Source organism: Anas platyrhynchos, chromosome 4, assembly GCF_047663525.1.
Source record: "Anas platyrhynchos isolate ZD024472 breed Pekin duck chromosome 4, IASCAAS_PekinDuck_T2T, whole genome shotgun sequence".
Classification (NCBI taxonomy): Eukaryota; Metazoa; Chordata; class Aves; order Anseriformes; family Anatidae; genus Anas; species Anas platyrhynchos.
Genome location: NC_092590.1, coordinates 37346406 through 37365859, shown reverse-complemented (window position 1 = coordinate 37365859; position 19454 = coordinate 37346406). Strand labels below are relative to the sequence as shown.

Genomic DNA, 19454 nt, shown 5'->3' with positions numbered 1-19454 from the left:
TGATGTAATAATTTCTATCAGCTTCTCAAAGATAAAAAGTTTAGGCCCATTATATTGCCAGAAATGAGTCTCTGGAGGACTCTAAATAACATTTACTATGTAACTTATTCTACATTACTCCATTATGACTCTTTACAATTGTTTATGTGTAACGCTAAATTGTGATACTGCAGCTGGAACATAAAACAGTCCATTCTACAAGGGTAGGATCTCAGTACGCTCAAATAGGATGCTTTGACTACTCAGAACCAAGGTCTCAGGAATCAAGGACTCTACCTTCTGCAGGCACAGTTGTTTATTTCTGGTATATGCATCTCAGATGTTTTTTCTTTTACTACAGATGATGTGGCAGTGATAGATGCCTGTCCACCTGCTACAGCTACTCTAATAGCTAACAATCAGGTTTTTTTAAATGCAGCATAGACAATTCCTTCCCTCAACACTTCATAAAATATCCCTGCAGAGCAAGTTTCAGTCCATCAGTAAGCCCCAGAAGTCTTCCAACTCTATTAAAGCAACACAATAGCCTTTTGATCAGTAAATAGAATTTCGACTTTAATATAAATTAGCAGTGATGTTATGAACAGTAGATGTATGGATAATTAACCCAAAGTCAGTTTACACATGGCATTCTTCCTTGTTTAACTGTAATGCTAATATTGCTTTTATGGTGCTGAACTTCAAGCACAAGTTCATCTCCAATCTGAACTTGGATGGGCTCATCGAGAACAACTGCAGCTTGCTTCCAGTGTGAGAACTCATCAGATGTATTCAAACTATGCTCTTCATCCAGATGAAGATGATACCAGAAGGGAATTGCAGTGACTTGGCCAGACTTGCAAATTTGTACCTAAAAAAAAATTTTTGAATATTACTCAGTTACGCCAGTTTCAAACCATTCCAATACACTACAGAGACATCCGCAGATAAGTGAGTTCTGTATTGAAATTTTCAGCCAAGGTGAGCAATAAATGAGAAGTTTTGCAGAATGGTGGTTGAGTGCACTTCTATATATACACACACATTCATGTACACACACACACAACTCACCTTCACTTCTCTGCTGGAGCTGTTCAACAAAGGATTCATGAGATCTAGCCTTAATAGTTCCGCTGGTTTACTCAAAGGTACACATGGTAATGTAGAGAGATCTAAATACACACGAACAGGCACCTAGGGGTACATACCACAACTTTAGATGTTAAAAGCCATTAAAAAGTGAAAAGTTGACTAAATTATAATGCAAAAGTTTCTAGGAATTATTGTAATACCACTAAGAAACAGCCAAAACGTACCCTTCTAATCTCAAGTCACAGTCACTGCTCTGTATAGTCACACTGTGTCTTTCACTGGTCAAAGCTTCTCCCGCACTAGGTCTAGACCAAGTGCTTCCTGTCTTCCTTTATCCCAAAGTCCCTGCATGGTCACAGAAGTGTCTCTTCATATCAAAGCAGAACAAAGCAGTTTCAGCTCTTAGTTCTCTTGCATTTTACACTGAAATTAAACAGCCAGACAGCTGCCCGCAAACTTTGGAACTGTGCTTGGAAGACATCCACCAACTTCATACCTTGAACTGGTTGATAAAAGGGGCTATATTAAACCCAAGAGTTGGTTCTGTTCCTTGAACAGCGCTCTCCAGTAATAGAGACTGTGATTCTACAAGCATCCCATATACCAACACGTACTGTGGGAATATCTTCCCTCCGCTGTGAAGTAAACATCTGTAAAATGAAAGAGATGACACTTCTAAAGCATATCATTCAACAGGAAGGAAAGAACATTACCTATATTGAATAAAGAGACACCAGCTCCTCCACTAAAGTCAAGCACTCATGAACATTTGAGTTTGATCCATCTGACCTGACAGCTGTACTACACAAAAGAAAGAAAACTTGTCACATAATATTGAACTACAGGACTAAGCAATCTTTCCTCAGTGACAGTATTAGAAACAGTGATATCTCAAGATGAAGGTGGCTGGAGTTATTCATAGCACCAGCACCTAATTCTGAAGGACTGGCAGAACTGCTTAATAAGCCTTTAAGTCAGCAAGTACTTACTGCTGGGGCACAGGTTCAGGAGTGTACACACAGGGAAAAAAAGTCTGGTTGGCATCTAAGTCAACCTGGAGTGTTTTTTTTTTACTGAAGTTAACAGCAATACAAGAGACAGCCTTTTATTCCCCACACCAAAAAAACACCTGAGGCTGGTTTCTTGCTACAGAGCACCATATTTCTGAGAACAGCAACGTGACAGATGCTTTCATTCATTGTATCAAACATCTCCAATTCGATACAGACTATTTTAAGGCTCCTTTTCTTCTAGCAGGCACCTCTGCATAAGAATTTGGCAGCTAAGTAGTACACCATATGTGTTTTCCTCCTTGGCTACTTGTAATACAGATTCAAACTGGTTGGCATGAAAAGTCAAGAGTAATTTTTTTTTTTTTTAAAGCAATAGTCCTTCAAATCATCCAAAGATTTATCCAAAAGTTGCAAAGTCACAAACATAAATCCTCTGAAATATCCTGCAGTCACTATGAATGGAGATTGAATGGAGATGAAGATTCCCTAGTGCCACAAGGGGGAAACAAACCCATTTCATCACTACACACACACACACCACACACACGTCCTTTCTCTTGTTCTGCAGTCCCCACCCCTTCCTGCAGATTACAGCTAGACAGCTAGCTCTGTTGATGCCTCCCTGGCTGTTCTAACCCTACGAGTTTGTCTTTCAGCAGTACCAGTTTGTGTCAACAACAGCAAGACATGCACATTAATCTGGGTGTGTTTTTTTAAACCTTGAGCTAAAAGCTACCTCATTTATTTAGCGACACGACACACCTAGCCCAAATCACATTCTTCCATACAAAAAATAAAGCAGTCTAAAAAAAGTGGTATCTTTAAGAAGTGTGAAGATCTATGTATACAACGGTCAGACACCAGGAGTAAATTTGCCAGAGGTGTCTTCAAAGTGAATTCAGTCTGTTCAGATAACAAGCTTTTCTGACTCTACAGAAGCAGCATCACAGTAACTTTGTAGTTAGAAGGAGCACTTTTGGAAGTCTTCAGATAGTTACAGATTCCTGAAAATACTTTTGTCCATTTATACTGTACCTGGATATTGCAGCCTTTTCCATCACCTCCTGCTGGATTAAGCCAGATGTCTCTATAACATCCAAAATAATAATACTCCACAATTTGTCTGATTTGGGTCTCTGTAGTACCACATTTTCATCTTCTAAATGGCTAAGCCAAAATTCTAATGTTTCCTTGGGGAAATGATTAGCTTCTGAAATTATATTAAGGACTGCCTGATGCTGTTCTTTCTCAACAGAACTGTAGGCTTTAACTGGTCCCAGTTTGCCAGCTATGATTGGGAGGATGGAGAAGCCTTCAGATACATCTAATATGTACAAAGGATCAGGAACCACATCTACGGAGCTCTTGTTTTGATCTTCTTGGAGGTTCACCCCACTGCCGTGTCCATCAACATCCATGGACTGCAAGTCCTTACTTGGATTTAAGGATGACAGAACCTTGCCCATGGCAGCTTTAAAGCATCTGTGGTACGGTGCATTGTTCAGCAGAGCTATTTCCGTAGATTCCAACACGCATACTTGACCTTCGCCATCCTGTTTGCTAGTTGTCTGAAGACTAGCCAGAGCATTACATAACTCAGCCTCATTGCCCAAACTCAGCGTGTCATCTCCGTCACTGCAGTCCATCCCACACTCTGAAGTTGAAAAAGAAATCTTCTGGATCTTCAAGTAGCAATCTTGGCAGCAAACTTCCATCATCACTGTGTCCCCAGCCTTCACAGAAAAATCTTGGCAAAACAGCACAAAAAGGCATGTCAATTACTTTACAGCAAACATTATCACTGGAGCAGCCATACAGCACTCTAAAAAACATAAAGAAGCAAAGCATTATCTTTTTTATTAGTTGTTACTACTGTATAAAAAAGAATTATTCTAGTTGCATTTCTTAGTCTTTGGAGAGATACAGCACAAAGCAGCTCAGGTACACAACATGCTGTAGGCTGGAACCAGCAGCCTTCTGAGGAGGGTTTCCTCCTCACCTCAGTAGCCCACCAACTGAAATTCGCTCTGCTGTTAGTATTTGCCTTCAACATAAGACAAATCTCAAAACAAGCCTTTCCATGATAAACAGGTATTATAGGTATTACTGTAAATGTTCTGTCAACAGCAGAGCTAAACAAAACCAGAATAAAATACTTTGGCTTTAAGGTGTTAAATATTAATATTTACATTTTAATACTTCCTGTAGACAAACCTGAATTTGTATTTACATTAAGAACAATAGCTATGGTTTAGAAAAGGTGAGACTACATGTGAAATAAAATATAAAATAAACTGGAGTATTTCAGAGCACAATTCAAGACTGCCTTTGGATACTGTGTTTGTTTTAAGAAAGGAGAAGTTCTGATACAGACCAGAATTCCAAAACAAAATAGCTACAGTTTGACAAGTATTTCTTTCAACAGCAACACAGGCTAAAATATTCTCCTCCTTCTGTGATTTCAACTGAACTAGTCTATGACACAGCTGCCTCTACTGTCTATCAAAACATAGAAGTGAATGGAAAACAGGTGGACAGAGAATAGAGGCTGCTACAAATGACACTAGCACAGGACCCCACAGAACAGCTGGGTCCAATGAAGTTACACCCAAAACGAATGTGAGGGGTGTTCAGTTGTCTTTTTGTAGCACAAAAAGGTAGCAATTACTACCTCACCTCCCTTTCGTATGTCACATCCAGACTATATAAAGCCAGTCAGCAACCTTACTTTTTGGAATTGCTTCAAAAACCATTTGATTCAGCACAGAAAAAAAGTAAAATGTGTTTGTTCTCTCAGACCTGGCCCTGATCTACTTCACCACAGTCCCACAGGCAAGACCTGCTGCAGCAGCTGCACACTGCAGTCCTGAAACTTGGTCAGGAACCACCTCACAGCTACTTGTCATTGACCTTCTAATCTAATTACTGCTATTTCCTAGGCTCTGAGATAAAGTGCTTAGCTCAAGAACAAAATGAAGACAAGTTAATGTACTGCAACAAGAAAATCTACAGGACTTACCAGAGAGGCCCTGCACAGGATAGACTGCTTGTTCCCAACAAGTTTCCTCACTGGGACTCGTAGATAGAGCATGCTCGTCATCAAGCTGTAGGACAAACCACACCACAACAGCATCTAGCGTTCCTCCTTCAGTGACTGGCTGGCTGAGCTTCCACGGCTTCCTACCTGCAAGGCTCTTCAGCTCCTGACCAGAACAGGAAGAGGAAAAAGTGTGAGAAAGTTCCTTTCCATGCATCAAAAATGGTTTCGCTGTAGTCATTACTAAGTTGCTCAAATTGCTGTACCAACCCATGAGGGCACCCAACAGAAACCCTGAGTTAACAAGCTACTACAATACCAATTTTCAGTATCAGTACTCATTAGGGTTCTCTTCGCACAGGAAAGCAGAGTTATTGGCACAGAGCCAATACTTGCATTCATTAGTGATTAACGTACACACACCCACATCTAAGAATGTATGTATTTAGAAGCCGGGAACTGCAAGAAAAGAGTTTGGTTGGCAAAGCTTGCCTTATGAGAAATAAGGGAGTGTCTCTTACACTGGACTCCAGCCAATGCTTAGACACATACTTCACTTAAAACCTGCATTTAAATTTAATCAGTTCCAGAAATACTGTATGTAAGCACTGAGTTCACTCAGCAGTTCAGCATTATCATTACAAAAAAACAAGTCAAGCATCTTTGAGGATGCTTTGCTCTCCACTATCTAGGCTATTGCCTTTGTGTAAAAACCTTGGGTTTACACGGTTTTACTATTGGAAAGTACTAGGATCTTCCATAAAGGGACCAGGTTCTCAATTCTCTAATACTTCCTAAATAGTTTTAAATATGTAACAGGAATTAAGTCATCTTTCATGCACACTTTCTTTTCCCCAGTAACTACCTCCTACTATCAACGCTGCCAAACACAGAAAGCCCAGCTCTGATGTCTTAAGACAGTTCTGGCACAGTAACAGGCTATCGATCACAACAGACCAAAGATCCTCTTAGTCACAACCATTATGCTTAGTAACATCACAGCATAAAAATTTATTGGCTTCCTGAATTGCTCGTGTCAACACTTGTGCTCTCTAAATTACAGTCTTAGGAAAAAACACAAAGTAATAGAAAAAGTTCCACTCCAAGAACATAACTAGCTCTCATATGCTGCTTTTTCTACTTTTCCTTTTTTATTCTTGGCCTGTGTTCTCCAGGAGTTGGTTTACCTCTCATCTCACAACTGGGAGATGGCTGAACAATGCACACAAAGTTACAGGACACTAATGAAGTTCAGGATGAGATCTCACTTCTTAAAAAAAAAAAAAAAAAAGTGCTTTGTTGGCAACAGCTCAGTTCCTTTAGGGCCTGAAACGAACAATCAGCTGCAATTACCAGCTGTTAAGGTAAACAATCACTTCCACTCCCAGTGGCACTGATCTGCTGCCAGCAAACAGTACCTGGGCTAGGTGAAAATGTCTTCAGCCTACAATTATAGCCACAACTCATTCCTCTGCCTGGGAGGAACCAAGCTGGTGCTGTTAAGAACAGCAGTAATAAAGTAATTGGCACAAGTCAGCTGCCTTTTTATTATTTTGACTTGTTATAATTACTTCTCTGATCTTTACTGGTATCTTTGAAGCATCCTATAAAACACAGTACAACAGTATTTCTCAAACTGAGTTAAGTCTTTATCTCAGTTCTCTCAAATAGTAGTTAATACAAGCAGAATAAATGTAACATTCCTTCCTGTTGTTTAAAAGCTAAGTTTATAAAAAAGTATCTTTGAATTTACCTTACTAGTGCTAAGTGATTTTAGATCTAAACTTGCATCTTTAGTCTGCTACTGAGCACAGTGCACTTTTAAAAAAATTCCCACATGAGCACAACAGGTTTGCTTGCTTTTTTTTTTTTTTTTAAAAGCCACACTGTTAAACATCAGGAGTGGCCACTACAGAGAAAAATACCACTGGAAAGTAACTGACTGCTGTTGAAATGGCCACACTTGCCCAGTGACAAAAATAACAGCAAATAGTAACTAATTATTCCAAATAACTTAATTGCATTTCTTCCCTACACCTCTACTTACATCTTTACCATTTCAGAACAGCATGACTTCATTTAGGGTAACACAAAATTTCAGTGGAGGAATTATGAACTATGGTTTACAGAGTTCTTTTTATCTTTACAAGTCCGCCAGCAGACAGAGGCTTAAGAGTAGTCATCTCTCAGATGTAATGGTTTCTTATTGATGCTAGAAGCAGAAGCAACATCAGGTCACAGAAATTGCTCCCAGTAGTATTCTGTAGAGACCTGTCTTATTTCATTTTTAACTTCAGGATGTCAGAGAAGCCAACTAGGAAAAGCTATTGATTCAGAACACTGCAATTCCTGGCCAAGCAGTAGCCAAGAATAATTTCATTTATATAACAACCTATTTTAAGCTCTGACTCACCACTTCAATGCAAACTCTTTACCATGGGTCAATGAGCAAGAAGCACACTCACCAGAGATTAGATTTATTTTTTAGCATGCTCAGCTGTGAGCAGCTGAGGTCTTTACCTTACATTTCAGGCCTATTTGTTGTACGCAAAGATATTCTAAGCAAAATGCACATAAAAAGCCTACTGTGTTTTTACAAAGCTCTATTACAGAAATACCATAAGATACAGCCCATAGGGTTCTGAAGGGCAGAATCAAACTGATTAAATGGGATATGGTAACTTCTTTACATCCCCTACCATTTACATTGACCCAAACACTTAGAGATGTTTTGGTACAAGATGTAAGAAAAAAAAAAATTTCTTTTGTCTTGAAGATTTCTTTGATGACTCCTCTAACTTTAGAGGAATTAATGAAGTCAGCTCCATGATTACATAAACCATGTAGGACAGGTCTACCACGTTTTTCCTCCCCTTTTCTACACTGATGCTGATGGCTGCTTGATCCAAAGGTGAGCTGGTTTAGTGAACTAAACTACATCAGAAGAACCCACTGCCTTCAAAAGAATGAAGACTGTCATCCGATGAATCATATTGTCACCACAATGAGACACATACCAATTTATAAATAGGTTAGCTTTAAAACATGTAAAAAAAAAATCATTACCTGCAAATTGTTGAAATCCACTGTCATTACTTGGAAGGGTTCTGTAAGAGGTTTGTAGCCTCCAGGAATTCGACTGAGCTTCTCAGTGGTGTAAGGTTCAACAGTTTCCTCTGAACCAGCAAAAGCATATGTTGGACTGAAGAACTGCACTGAATTTGGCAAAAGTACACCAGCGACTTCTTGTGTTTCCACTCTGTGGTGGGGGAAGAATGAAATTTGATATAATTTGACAAATAAATCCTTCCAAGGCAGGCTATGTGTTTTTAAAGGCAGAGCAGAAGAATAAAACAAGAACTTAACATTCCCCTAGAATATTGATTTACTGTTATATGTTATGACTCCTGGAAGACAGCTAGTTCAAACTTGAAAAAACAATATGCAGTACACTAGCTTCTTAACAGTCTTGTGGGATATTTAAATACATCTTCAAACAAAGCTTGAGTCTTCTCAGAAGTTTATCAGGTCATTTGTTCTTCTGGAAGTAAATGTATTTCACATCAATCTGAAACAATTGCTTTAAAGAGAGAAATAATTTCAAGAGAAAAAGAAGGCTAATCAGAAAAAAATACATCAGTAGAGTTCAATCTTACAGTGATTCTACAAAACAAGTAATGGGTACAACCAGCATCAGCTATACTGAAGAAATAATGTTTTTTTAAAGTAATAAAGCTACAGTAAGAGGTAACCCAGTAAGAAAGTTTTTGTGAAGTTGGCTTAAATGCAGTGAAAACAGAATTAAAAGAAAGATGGTACTATATGTCTAGAATTTCAGCATATTCTAGGAGAAAACCCTAAAAATAATCAGAGCACAAGAAATGCAGCCTAACTAAAATCATCACTAAAACAGAATTAGTGAGCAATAGAGTACAAGGCAAATATCAGTGCCAGAAACAGACGCACAACTCATCTGCAAGATTATCAACAATTAAAAGCAAAAGCTGATTTAATATCTGAGCAAGAGACAGTGTTTGCTTACTAGATTAAATATACTCTTGAGCATACTTCAGGAAAAAAATCTCAAGTATTCATAGACCTCTGTGCTCTATAACTACTTAGAACCACTCAGGGAAGAAAATTAAGTCATGAGGACAAGCTCTAAGAGAAGTTGTATTAATGGAATAACAAGATAAGAAATACTGTGCTAGGTGATATAAGAACAATGAGGAAAGATGCTTTCACAACACTATTTCATCAGGCATCTTGCTCAGAAAGAACATCCTAAAAAACCACAGTTTTGATGCAGACCGTGAAGGTACCTGGGGAAACGTGGAAACGTACATCAGAAGGATCCAAAGACATCTGAATAGCTTAAATTTGAGACAAGGTGAAGTGCTTTACGTGAAGCTTAACAGCACTTGTTAGGGGTATTGGCTTAAGACCACTATAGCTATTGGAGTTAAAAAGGGATCTTAACCTAGAAGGCAGAAAATTTAGAAGTGACTTATCTTCTCAGCATATAATTAATCTGTAGAAGTCATTTCAGCTCTGCTAACCATCTGACCTTAAACTACACTATTAGGATGGACTGTTAATTACACAATCCAAAACTACAGTAGATTAAGTTTCATCCTGTTTATATTTCGGGAGAAACAGTCATTATCTTTCAATGCAAAAGACATTTTAGGAGTAATTAGTTATTCACCATTTACAAGAAGGTTCTTCTACGGCCATCTGCTATGGGAACTTCTGCCCCTTACTGGCTACTGTCCAGGTGTACTGCATTGGAAAAGTCACTGATGTGGCCTAGCTGTTCTCCTGTTCCAATACGGGAAAACAGCTGTATAAGTCAGTGTTTTTGTTTGTTGGTTTTTTTTTTTGTCTGTAATAAGAGTAATACTAAACAAATTGCATCAAGTCAAAACCTCTTACAGAGAGTCTCCATACAGTAATATTGTTTTAGATTATAAAAACAACTATAAAAAATAATTGATACACAGCCAGAACTAGTTCCTACAAAGAAACGTGACAGTATGTTAGTTCAGTATTAGGAAAGCCACATACTCAGAAGGATAAGGCTAGGTGGGGTTATTAACACTATGCCTTTACAAGATCCTGTCCACACCTTTTGAAAGCATTAGATCCAGCAGTAAGGTATGGAGCAGATTAAAAGGAAGGTACAATAAGGATAAAGGCCAACTGTTAATCCAATAATCTTCAATATAGAAACTGAGAAGTAGTTTTACTACTAAGGAATTATGTTTCTTTAGGATGTGGTAAAGGCATATATTTCAGCATCACTGAAAGTCAAGAGTTTCTAATTAAGTGATCCAGGAAATCCAAACAGGAAGGAGGAAAAAAAAAAAGGAGCCTAGAGAAGCATTGAGAAGAGTGGGAACAAACCACAATGAGACAAAAAGCTGTTCAAAATGTAAGGAGAACAATAAATGGAAAGTCTTCAGTAAATCATGAGGCCTTTCTCCAGATAAGAAAATATGGGTCCAAGCTGTGCCAGATTTTAAACATACCTGTGATGTCTACGTATCTCTTTGCATTCCACTGCCATCCCAAATATTGTTGCACTTGAAGGAATAACTCTGCCACAGTCTTCAGTACTGCCATCTTGATTTTTAGCCTGTAACTTGAATAACATGCAGTAAGACCTATTTATATAATTACTACCAAGCCTAGTTTATGCCAGGATTACAGTCAAAACATCAGGAAGTTCAGTGACTGGGTAAAATCTCCGGTCTCTTTCATTCAGACAAGCATTAAGCTTGTTTCTTACATGTGTATTTTAGTACATCCACACCAACATCTTTACTTTTCAGTCTACTTCCCCATGTAACTCTGAATTATGTTTTAAATTGTGTTCTATTAGAGTATACTGAAATATCTGAGTGACTTATTTTTTTTTTACATGCATCATTCCAGTACTTAACACTAGAGGTCATCAGTTTCAGTTCAACAGAATACATAGGTTTCCAGCCAGGTAAGACTCATTAAATTCTTATTATTTGGAATCAAAGCAGCATCCAAACAAACAACAACAAAAAATCCTTGTATTTCATAAGGCCTAACAAAAGTTACAGTAATAACCCAAACAAAGTTCTGTCATAACATACACCAGCTAAAAGACAAAATATGAAGAGATTTGTTTGGTGTTCCAAGAAAGATCAAAATTAGCAAAAATAAAGAGCATATGGCATATTTATATGATGAGCAACTCTTCCCTAGTGTTATGATGAGAAGAATTCCTATTGTAATTTAGCACTTTTTTGCTTAACCTAGCATGAGTTCCTGCTAGCTAGCTGACATCTCAAAAAATAAAGTGACTAGGCTGCAGAGTTGCAGGGAATTTGTACCTTTTTGCATATACATACCAACCCCTTTGATGTTACTTACAAGGAGGAAAAAAAATGAACAGTGATCAAGAGCAATCTCTGTATGCTGCTCTTGAAAGGCTGCACCAGGGAAACATGCATTCAAGTACCTGTCTACTCAGAACAGCAGCTCACAGAAGTATAGTGCATGCAGCTCTCACTTTTCAGTGAAGTTCATAGAACCAAACCCTAGAACATTAGTTCTTAAAATTATCAACAGGTATGAAATATTCACAGAACAGTGATTCCTCATGCGTGTGAATGTGCACACAAATGCATTTCTGAATATATACTGAATGCGAACAGAAATAGAAATCACATTGCCATGTACCTACGTCACCTACCTTTGGCTGTAAAAGTAGATGTTCCCAAGCATGTATCAAGCTCTCCACAATCCCTTCTCCAAATAAGCCAGCATCAACAGTTTCTGTAACCACTAAGGAAACTCTAAACAGGAGAAAAAGACACCATGAAATACGCATATTATGGATATCCATTCACAGTTATTCTTTTAAAGAAAAAAATGAATGGCCACTCCAATCTGAGATCAAAGCACAACTTCTGCAAGTGTTCTGTGGTCTCAATACAGATGGACAACTAATTTCTTTTAACAAATTAATCAAAATGTGGGTAAGAGATAGATGTATCAAGCAAGAATTTACCATAAAGTTTCTTGGTCAGTGTTTATTAAAAAAAGAAGAGAGAAGAGTAAATAGATATTATAGATAAGAATCTAACCCAAATAAGATGTTTCAGCCTGAGACACAGACAGTGACGCTGCAGAATGTTTATTTTGTCTTCACCTTGTGCAAGAGTATATATCCATGTGTGCACGTGTTACAGATTTTTAGCATTTCTATTCAAAGTGCAATAAAATAAATCTATACAGACTAATGAATGCAAAAGTCCTAAATATCCTCTGGATTTAAACTAAAAAGTGAATGACATAAAGCATTTCCAGTAGAGTAACAAATTACTCCTGACAAGTGACACCCGTAACTTATCAGATACACTAAAGAGGATGCATATAGGCAGTTACCACAACGCAGCTGACACAACTAGACAAGGCTTAACTAGCATGCTCACCTATAGCAGCTTTACTATTTCGCATTGTAGAGGCTGTACTACCACCACAAATACAATATTGAATGTTAGTAGTGGGAAGTGAAACAAACCATTTCCTTCCTGTATGTTTAATCTGCACCCCTAGTAGTGGTGAGCTGAAACAATAAACCAGTGTCTTGCATATGCCAAAAACAAAAATCCCCTAGGATTTCCACCTGCTAAAAATTTGCAGATCTTCCTGAAGAACTCTTTTTGAATGGGATAGTGAGCAAAAAGGAGAATATCCTAAGCAGCCTGAATCACATATAATGATCAGCGTACTGATGGATCAAGTTTTAATTTGCCAGAAGACATTCTAAACTGACAACTTAAAATCATGGAAAGAAACCACAAGGATCACCAAATCCAGTTCCTGGGTCCATACAAGACCACCCAAAAATCAAAACCCATGTCTGAGAGCACTGTCCAAACGCTTCTTGAACTGTGCTAGGCTCAGTGCTGTGACCACTGCTCTGGGGAGCCTATAGCCCTTATTTTGCTTTAGAATACATTATTTAACACTGAAGAAAATCAGCTATTCAGTTTTCTAAAGCACACACAGATCTCTGCTATACGAGACAGGTGGGAAGACATAGGTATTCAAAAATAGCACAACACAAACACAAAAGCCTATTCTCTCAGGACAAGTTGCACTCTTCCACTGAGTTTTACTCCAGCACCTAAAGCTACTCTCAATGCCATTTGGATCTATCCCATGGCAGGGCGCTGACATGCAGTTAGCCCACCCACCATCAACACTCCACATTTAAACCATCAGGAACCTGCACACATCACATTGTATTTTCTTCGCTTCAAAAACACAGCATCACTTTCTGTAGTGACTAGACGGGAGAGGAAGTTTTTCCCTCACTCCTTCAAAGCGAGAGACTGACACACTGCATTTCTGATCTCTCTGACAAATGCAGGGGTTAACATGGAGCTGCAGGGGTGTGGTACATCCCAGGAACAGCCTTCCTTTGTAGGTCCTATCACATACCTCCATCCTATTCACCAGCTGCAGAAAACAAGTCGTAAGTGCGTCAAATGATTACTTCCACTGTGTAGTAACCTAGCTTATTTTTTCTTATTGCTGCAGTGTAATTGCATATGCCCCAAAGCTACCACCAAACCATTAACCTCCTTAATTTGTGAGATCATTGATTTACCATAGAAATTCATGTGATCTCAAAAACATCATCATTTTTGCACTGCTCTATAAAAACCATAAAACCTTCCTGACATTAGCTATGATTAAGTACCACTGACAAAGTTATTTCCTGTTTTAGGTCAGAGTACATTTTCTTGAATTAGGAGCAAAATTTAAAATACCACAGCAGAGCACAATAACTTACCTTTCAGGTATGTGCTTTGGAATTTCTATATCAAGTGACTTCAAATGCAGAAGCTTGATCTCTCTTTCCATATTATTTGCTGCCACCACATCACAGGCAAGTTCATACATGGTTTTTGATAATTCGCAGGCGTAGACAGAAGATGCTCCTGCCTTTTTTGCAAACATACTGAAAAAAAGAATCAGAGCTTTTTCCCCCTCCGATTTAAATCTTGTCAAGTATGGAAAGATACTGAGTCTTCTGAAGTTCAATTTACACTGCTGATTCATACTCAAAGGGCTAAACGTTTTTCATTAAGTGAACTAGTTTCTTCTGTAAACACTGATGCCACACTAATTGTTATCCTGTTGATATGCTACCAACAACAATAGTATAGTTAGGGAGTATACTGCTAAGCCCATTCTTTACAGTACAGCATTTTCATTAAGCAACTTCTGCCAAATAAGTACTACACTCAGTATTTTAGGACAGAATACTTGACACTAAAATTCCAAATCCAACATGAATTCTCCAATACATACAGCAATTCTTAGCATTAAAAGGAAACAAGGTCCTCCCAATAAATCAAATTGATTCAATTTTGGTTCCAAAAATACACTTAGACAATAACCTCAAGACTCAATGACTTCTGAAAGCTTTGTTTTGTTTGTTAAGCTTTGTCTCAACAAAGCATGAAAGTCTTTTTCAGAAGCACACAATTTAGACAGATGTTTCCATTAAGTTCACATTAAACACGTACTTATGACATACCTCAATATTCCTGTTCCTGTACCAATATCAAGGACAGACTTGCACCCTGAGCAGACAGCATTCTCTATTGCTTTTAGATAAGTAAGATTCCTCTTGGCATCATTGAGCATGATGAAGTGCCAACGTTCCACAAGCCAGTTTGCAACACGGTAAAAATTCTCCTTTGCATCAGCAAAGTCTGGGTTAAGCTTCACTGCTTTGTGAAAATATCCAGCTGCTTCATCTCTAAAGCCCATTCTAATAGTAAAAAAAGACAAATAAAAAGATATTCAGTTGCCAATTATGAGTAAATATGTACAGGTCTTAGGACAATGGAAATATTTCACACTAGTTGGAAAGATCTCTTTAAAAACACTGATATTACTATGCACAGCTCTACATCACTTGGAAATGCAAAGGTAGTCAAAAATTGCAGTCTTATTTTTTTTTTTTTTAACACAAACAAGAAAGTTTTACAGAAAGCTTACTGTAATCACATGGCAGCAGCAAATCTGCAGTCTCGCAGATTTGTATCATAATAGAATGATACAAAAAGCCAAAGTTGTCTCACCATATTTAACTTGCACATACTGTAAAAACAAATTTTGATTTGCCTACGCTTCCAGTAAGTGGCAATCTCAAAAATAAACTGTGAAACTGAAACAATTTTTTTAAATAACTGTAGCATATTCTCAAATCAGATACACTAAAAAATAAGACCTATGAAATGCATCAAAGCATACCTTTTGTTAGCAATGCTGTATAAGTTGCTCCTTCAAATAAGCAACCAGTCAAAATTGTATACCTAACCAAAGCTGCTTTGACCCAGGACCTATGATTTCCATCTTAAGTTCCAGTCTCAGAAGACCTTAAAATTCAGAGGAATGGCAAGACACTGTGTTTCAAGTTTTGGAGAAAGCAGTAAAAGAATGCAGTATAAGCTCAAACCATTTAAGAAAAAACAGCTCTACACATTACAGTACACATAACCAGCTTCCTCACCTGAAAGATCTGTCATATGTGACCTCAAGAAGAACCAAAGTCTGATCAGATCCCTGACAATTACTGCCTTTGCATATTAACAGAATACAATGGAAGATGAACTTCAAAAATTTTAAGTTAACCACAATTATAGTAAACACAGTAACTCTGAACAATTATGGTCTTATTTCTGTTTAGCAACTTAATAAATAGTTAAAAATACACTTGAAGGCAGTAGTACTATTACATTAAGCTTTTACTTCAGCACAAGTGCTCTTTTATACATATAACTGGCTGTGACTATTAACATATTTTAGTATTGGGTACTTAACTTTCTAAGCTAACAAACACAAAATTCAACAGCATGAACTATGTGAAAACAAACATGCGCTTGTATTTATTTCTTTTAAGCATATTTTATGTGTTCTGATTAGTTTAATATCATTAACGCATAACACTGAAGTAAGCTTTATAACAGCTGAATATAGATCACTACAAACCTGAAAAGATGTTCTCCCATACTATTACATATCACTTCATCATTCGGATACAGTTCGAGAGCCTGTTCATAGCAGTTAAATAGATCTTGAATCCGTGCTAGAGAATCTAGTTCTTCTGCCCATTTAAAGAGGGTAAACTGAAATGTTTCCTAGAAAATAAAACACAGACCATTGAGTTGGCAATAGTTACCAGAAACATTCTGACATGCACCTGAACACACTTCTTTCACTAAAGCAGCAGCATGCAATTGCTCAGTATTTTCCCAAGTTACTTGGGACAACACTTACCACTTGAAGGAGCTAAAGTAAGCTCTCAAATATCCACACTGAATATCATCACCCAACAACTTATACTAAGAGCCAGGATGTATACTACTGCATGCTGTGCTGTACTACAAGCCAATAATAACAACAAGGGATTATCTTTATTGAACTTTATTAACACATACTGCACTAGAAGCCTGATTTTCTTCCCACAGAAAGATACAACTCATTAAATAAGTTGCTGTCTGTTACTGTTTTTCTTCTTTTAGAAGACTGAGTAGCAAGATCAGTTACAAACAAAAAGTCACAGGCACAGAACATGTTACATAGTCTCAAGAGAAAACCAAACAGCACTTACTTTGACACTGGTCTTTAACTCAGGAGCTAGATTCAGTACCAGGAGATAGTGAGCATATGCAGTTCCATAATCCTGGTCCTCCAGGCAATGCTCAGCACTCTGCAGAGATCGGGAAACCAACTCCCGCCTGCCGGCTTCCTGACCACCTCTGGGGCTCCGACGAAGTTTAGCATTGGAGTTGGGCATTCTGAAGGATGGAAGTACTAGCCCTTCCTAAAATCAACAAATTACATGTTCTGGAGGCCAAAAAGGTTACGTACAAAACTGGTAGACAAAGCAACATTTTAAGAATTTACAGGTATTTAAAACTCTTCCCCAAATCCTAAGCATTCAAAAACATTCTTATCTTTACACCTATATATCTTATATATCTTATCTTTACACTTCTTTATGTTTCCATAAACTTTAAAATAAACGTACACCATTCAAAATTTAGGTATGAAACATACTTGTATTGTACTAGATCCTACAAACAGCTTGCATTTCTTTGCTTTTCAAGAACTAATTTTTGTAATGTGTATTTTAGCATATCTTTAAGTAGCTTTGCACACCAGAAACTCACACATTCAGAGTTCTCATAATCGAGCATAACATTTGCAGGTTAAGGTTCTTCCACTTCAGTAACAACATCTCCATAAACTAAGGGCTTCCAGATAGAGAGCTTACAAGCTCCCAGTTTACTTTACGTGAGATACCATGATTGTTTCTTCCCCTCAAGAAAGCGTCAGTTAACAGGATCAGTACACACGTTTTAAGCGTTAACAGTTACCAAATTTGCAATGCTTACCTACGTGCAAGGGCCTAACAGTGCCTTCAGGATTTTCAGATATATCCTAAAGCTGAAGAGAGCGAACGTTACATAAAGAGGAGCCGCAAGGAACACAGCACCACCCTAACAGCTTATTTATTAATAAAATAAAATAAAAAAGCCCCGGCCACGTAAGAAGCGACCACCACCAACTTACACAGCAACACACAAACCCGCCTGCCACACGGCTTCGGGGGCCCAGAGGGCAGCAAGGACAGGGCGGGCAGGCCTCACCAGCACCGGGCTGGCGGAGCAAGCCTCAGGGCCACCACCCAAGCAGGCAAGGAGCAGCGGGGAAGGGAGAAGCCCGTACCCTACAGCCGAGCCGGGCGCTCCCGGGGCCATCACCTGCTGGGCGTCAGCCGCCGCTCCCCCACAGCCCCCAGGCACGCCGCGGACCGCCGCCATCTTAGGGCCCAGCGGCAGGCGGTGCCGGGACGTGCCGGCGCCCCGCCCTGGTGGCCGCCCCCTAAGATGGCGGCGGGCGGGTCCACGCCCCGCTCGCCTCAGGCCCGCTGGAGGAAGGAGGGAGGCGTGAGGTGGGCTGCGCCCCGACCGCAAAACCCAGTTACACGCCGCAGGATTGAGCAACTCTTCTGCTTCACGAGATTGAGAAATCCCTTCGCTTCGTCTTTATTTCTGTTTAATTTATGAGGAAAAAAAAAACTCCTCCTCCTTTTTTTTCAGGCTTCTCCTTGCTATTTAAAGTTTAGGCATGAGGCATTCACTTTATCTTTTATTTACCTCAAGGAACAGCTGATAGGCAGAACATCTTTAAGAGCCCAAGAAAAAATCAGAGTGCTAGAAACTAGCATTTTAGAAAAACTAATGCTTTGTAAGCTGACAAAGAGGCTAGGCAAAAAAATCATAACTCTATTAATAAGCAAAAGGCTTGAGAAAGCTAAAACATAAAATCCATGGATTTTTTTTTTTTCTTTTTTTTAGGCAAATTTAGCTTATTCCTTTCAAGGTGAAACTTCAAAATATTTTGATCAGAAACTGTTCCTTAAAATTTCCTCACTGCTTTTTCATGTGGATTTTGACTACTTATTGGCGGGGCGTGCCAAACATGAACCTACAAATAACTCTGCTTGTCCCTCTCCCTCTGCCACATATAAACGTGCATGTGCATATATATGCACATATATATTGTCCAGGTTATTTTGCCATCCACATCCAATGTTTAAAACTGGAAATTCAGGTCATAGGAACACAGGTCTAGAAGTGGCCTACAGCACTGTTAAATCCAGTCCCTTGCTATTCAACATTACTCAGACCTGCTCTACATGTAAGAGCCTACTACCTTAAATGTTTATAGCATGCAGCATAAGAACCGTGTGCTGTGCAGGCACCACCCATAATTGAACTGCAGTTACGGTGTTTGTAATATTTAATTTGAATTATGTTATTGATAAGCCTGGAGAATGACATTAGAGGAGAAAAATTCATGCCACCTATTTTTAAGTCATAAACAAGTCCAAGTTGTCTTAGGCCTTTGACTCTGCTCTATATTAACAGAGGAGCAAAATTCAGACCTTTGCTCCCACTCCTCAGTGCCTTATCTTGCTGTCTTCAATGCCTATGGCATCACTTGACTTCCACTGTGTAATGTGGCAGGCTGCCTCCTCCTCGGATCAACCACATGCAAGGCCCTGGAGTGATATTTATTTTTTTTTTTCCCCAAAAAGGCAGTGTTCATTTGGTCTTACCACTTTCTGGGACAAGAACAGGCTATGGCATTCTTTATTAATCATGAAACATTGGAACATGAAGCTGTTTATCATTGCTTCCCTTCTCTAAAGGGAAAATGCAGCTCTCCTAGTGTTTTACAGTTTTGGATATTGTAGATGC

The 19454-nt window shown here is 38.6% G+C and overlaps 1 protein-coding gene across 8 annotated transcripts; it reads right to left on the bottom strand.

Annotated features, from left to right (window-relative positions):
• Positions 1-528: 528 nt before the first annotated feature.
• On the bottom strand, positions 529-18071 carry PRMT9 (protein arginine methyltransferase 9). Of its 8 annotated transcripts, none has more exons than XM_027456681.3 (14): positions 17917-18071; positions 17583-17634; positions 16796-17008; positions 16174-16322; positions 14714-14950; positions 13964-14131; positions 11852-11954; positions 10653-10765; positions 8188-8380; positions 5104-5287; positions 3120-3831; positions 1568-1721; positions 1051-1173; positions 529-850 (listed from the first exon to the last, which is right to left on the bottom strand). In XM_027456681.3, exons 3-14 carry the CDS (start codon positions 16979-16981, stop codon positions 614-616), a joined length of 2559 nt encoding a protein of 852 aa, XP_027312482.1. In that variant the 5' UTR covers positions 16982-17008; positions 17583-17634; positions 17917-18071; the 3' UTR covers positions 529-613. The 8 variants fall into 8 exon arrangements, 7 of the variants coding, with proteins under 7 accessions (XP_027312482.1, XP_027312487.1, XP_027312483.1 ...); XM_027456686.3 differs by having other exon boundaries at positions 10653-10759; XM_027456682.3 differs by having other exon boundaries at positions 17952-18065.
• Between the last annotated feature and the right edge of the window lie 1383 nt (positions 18072-19454).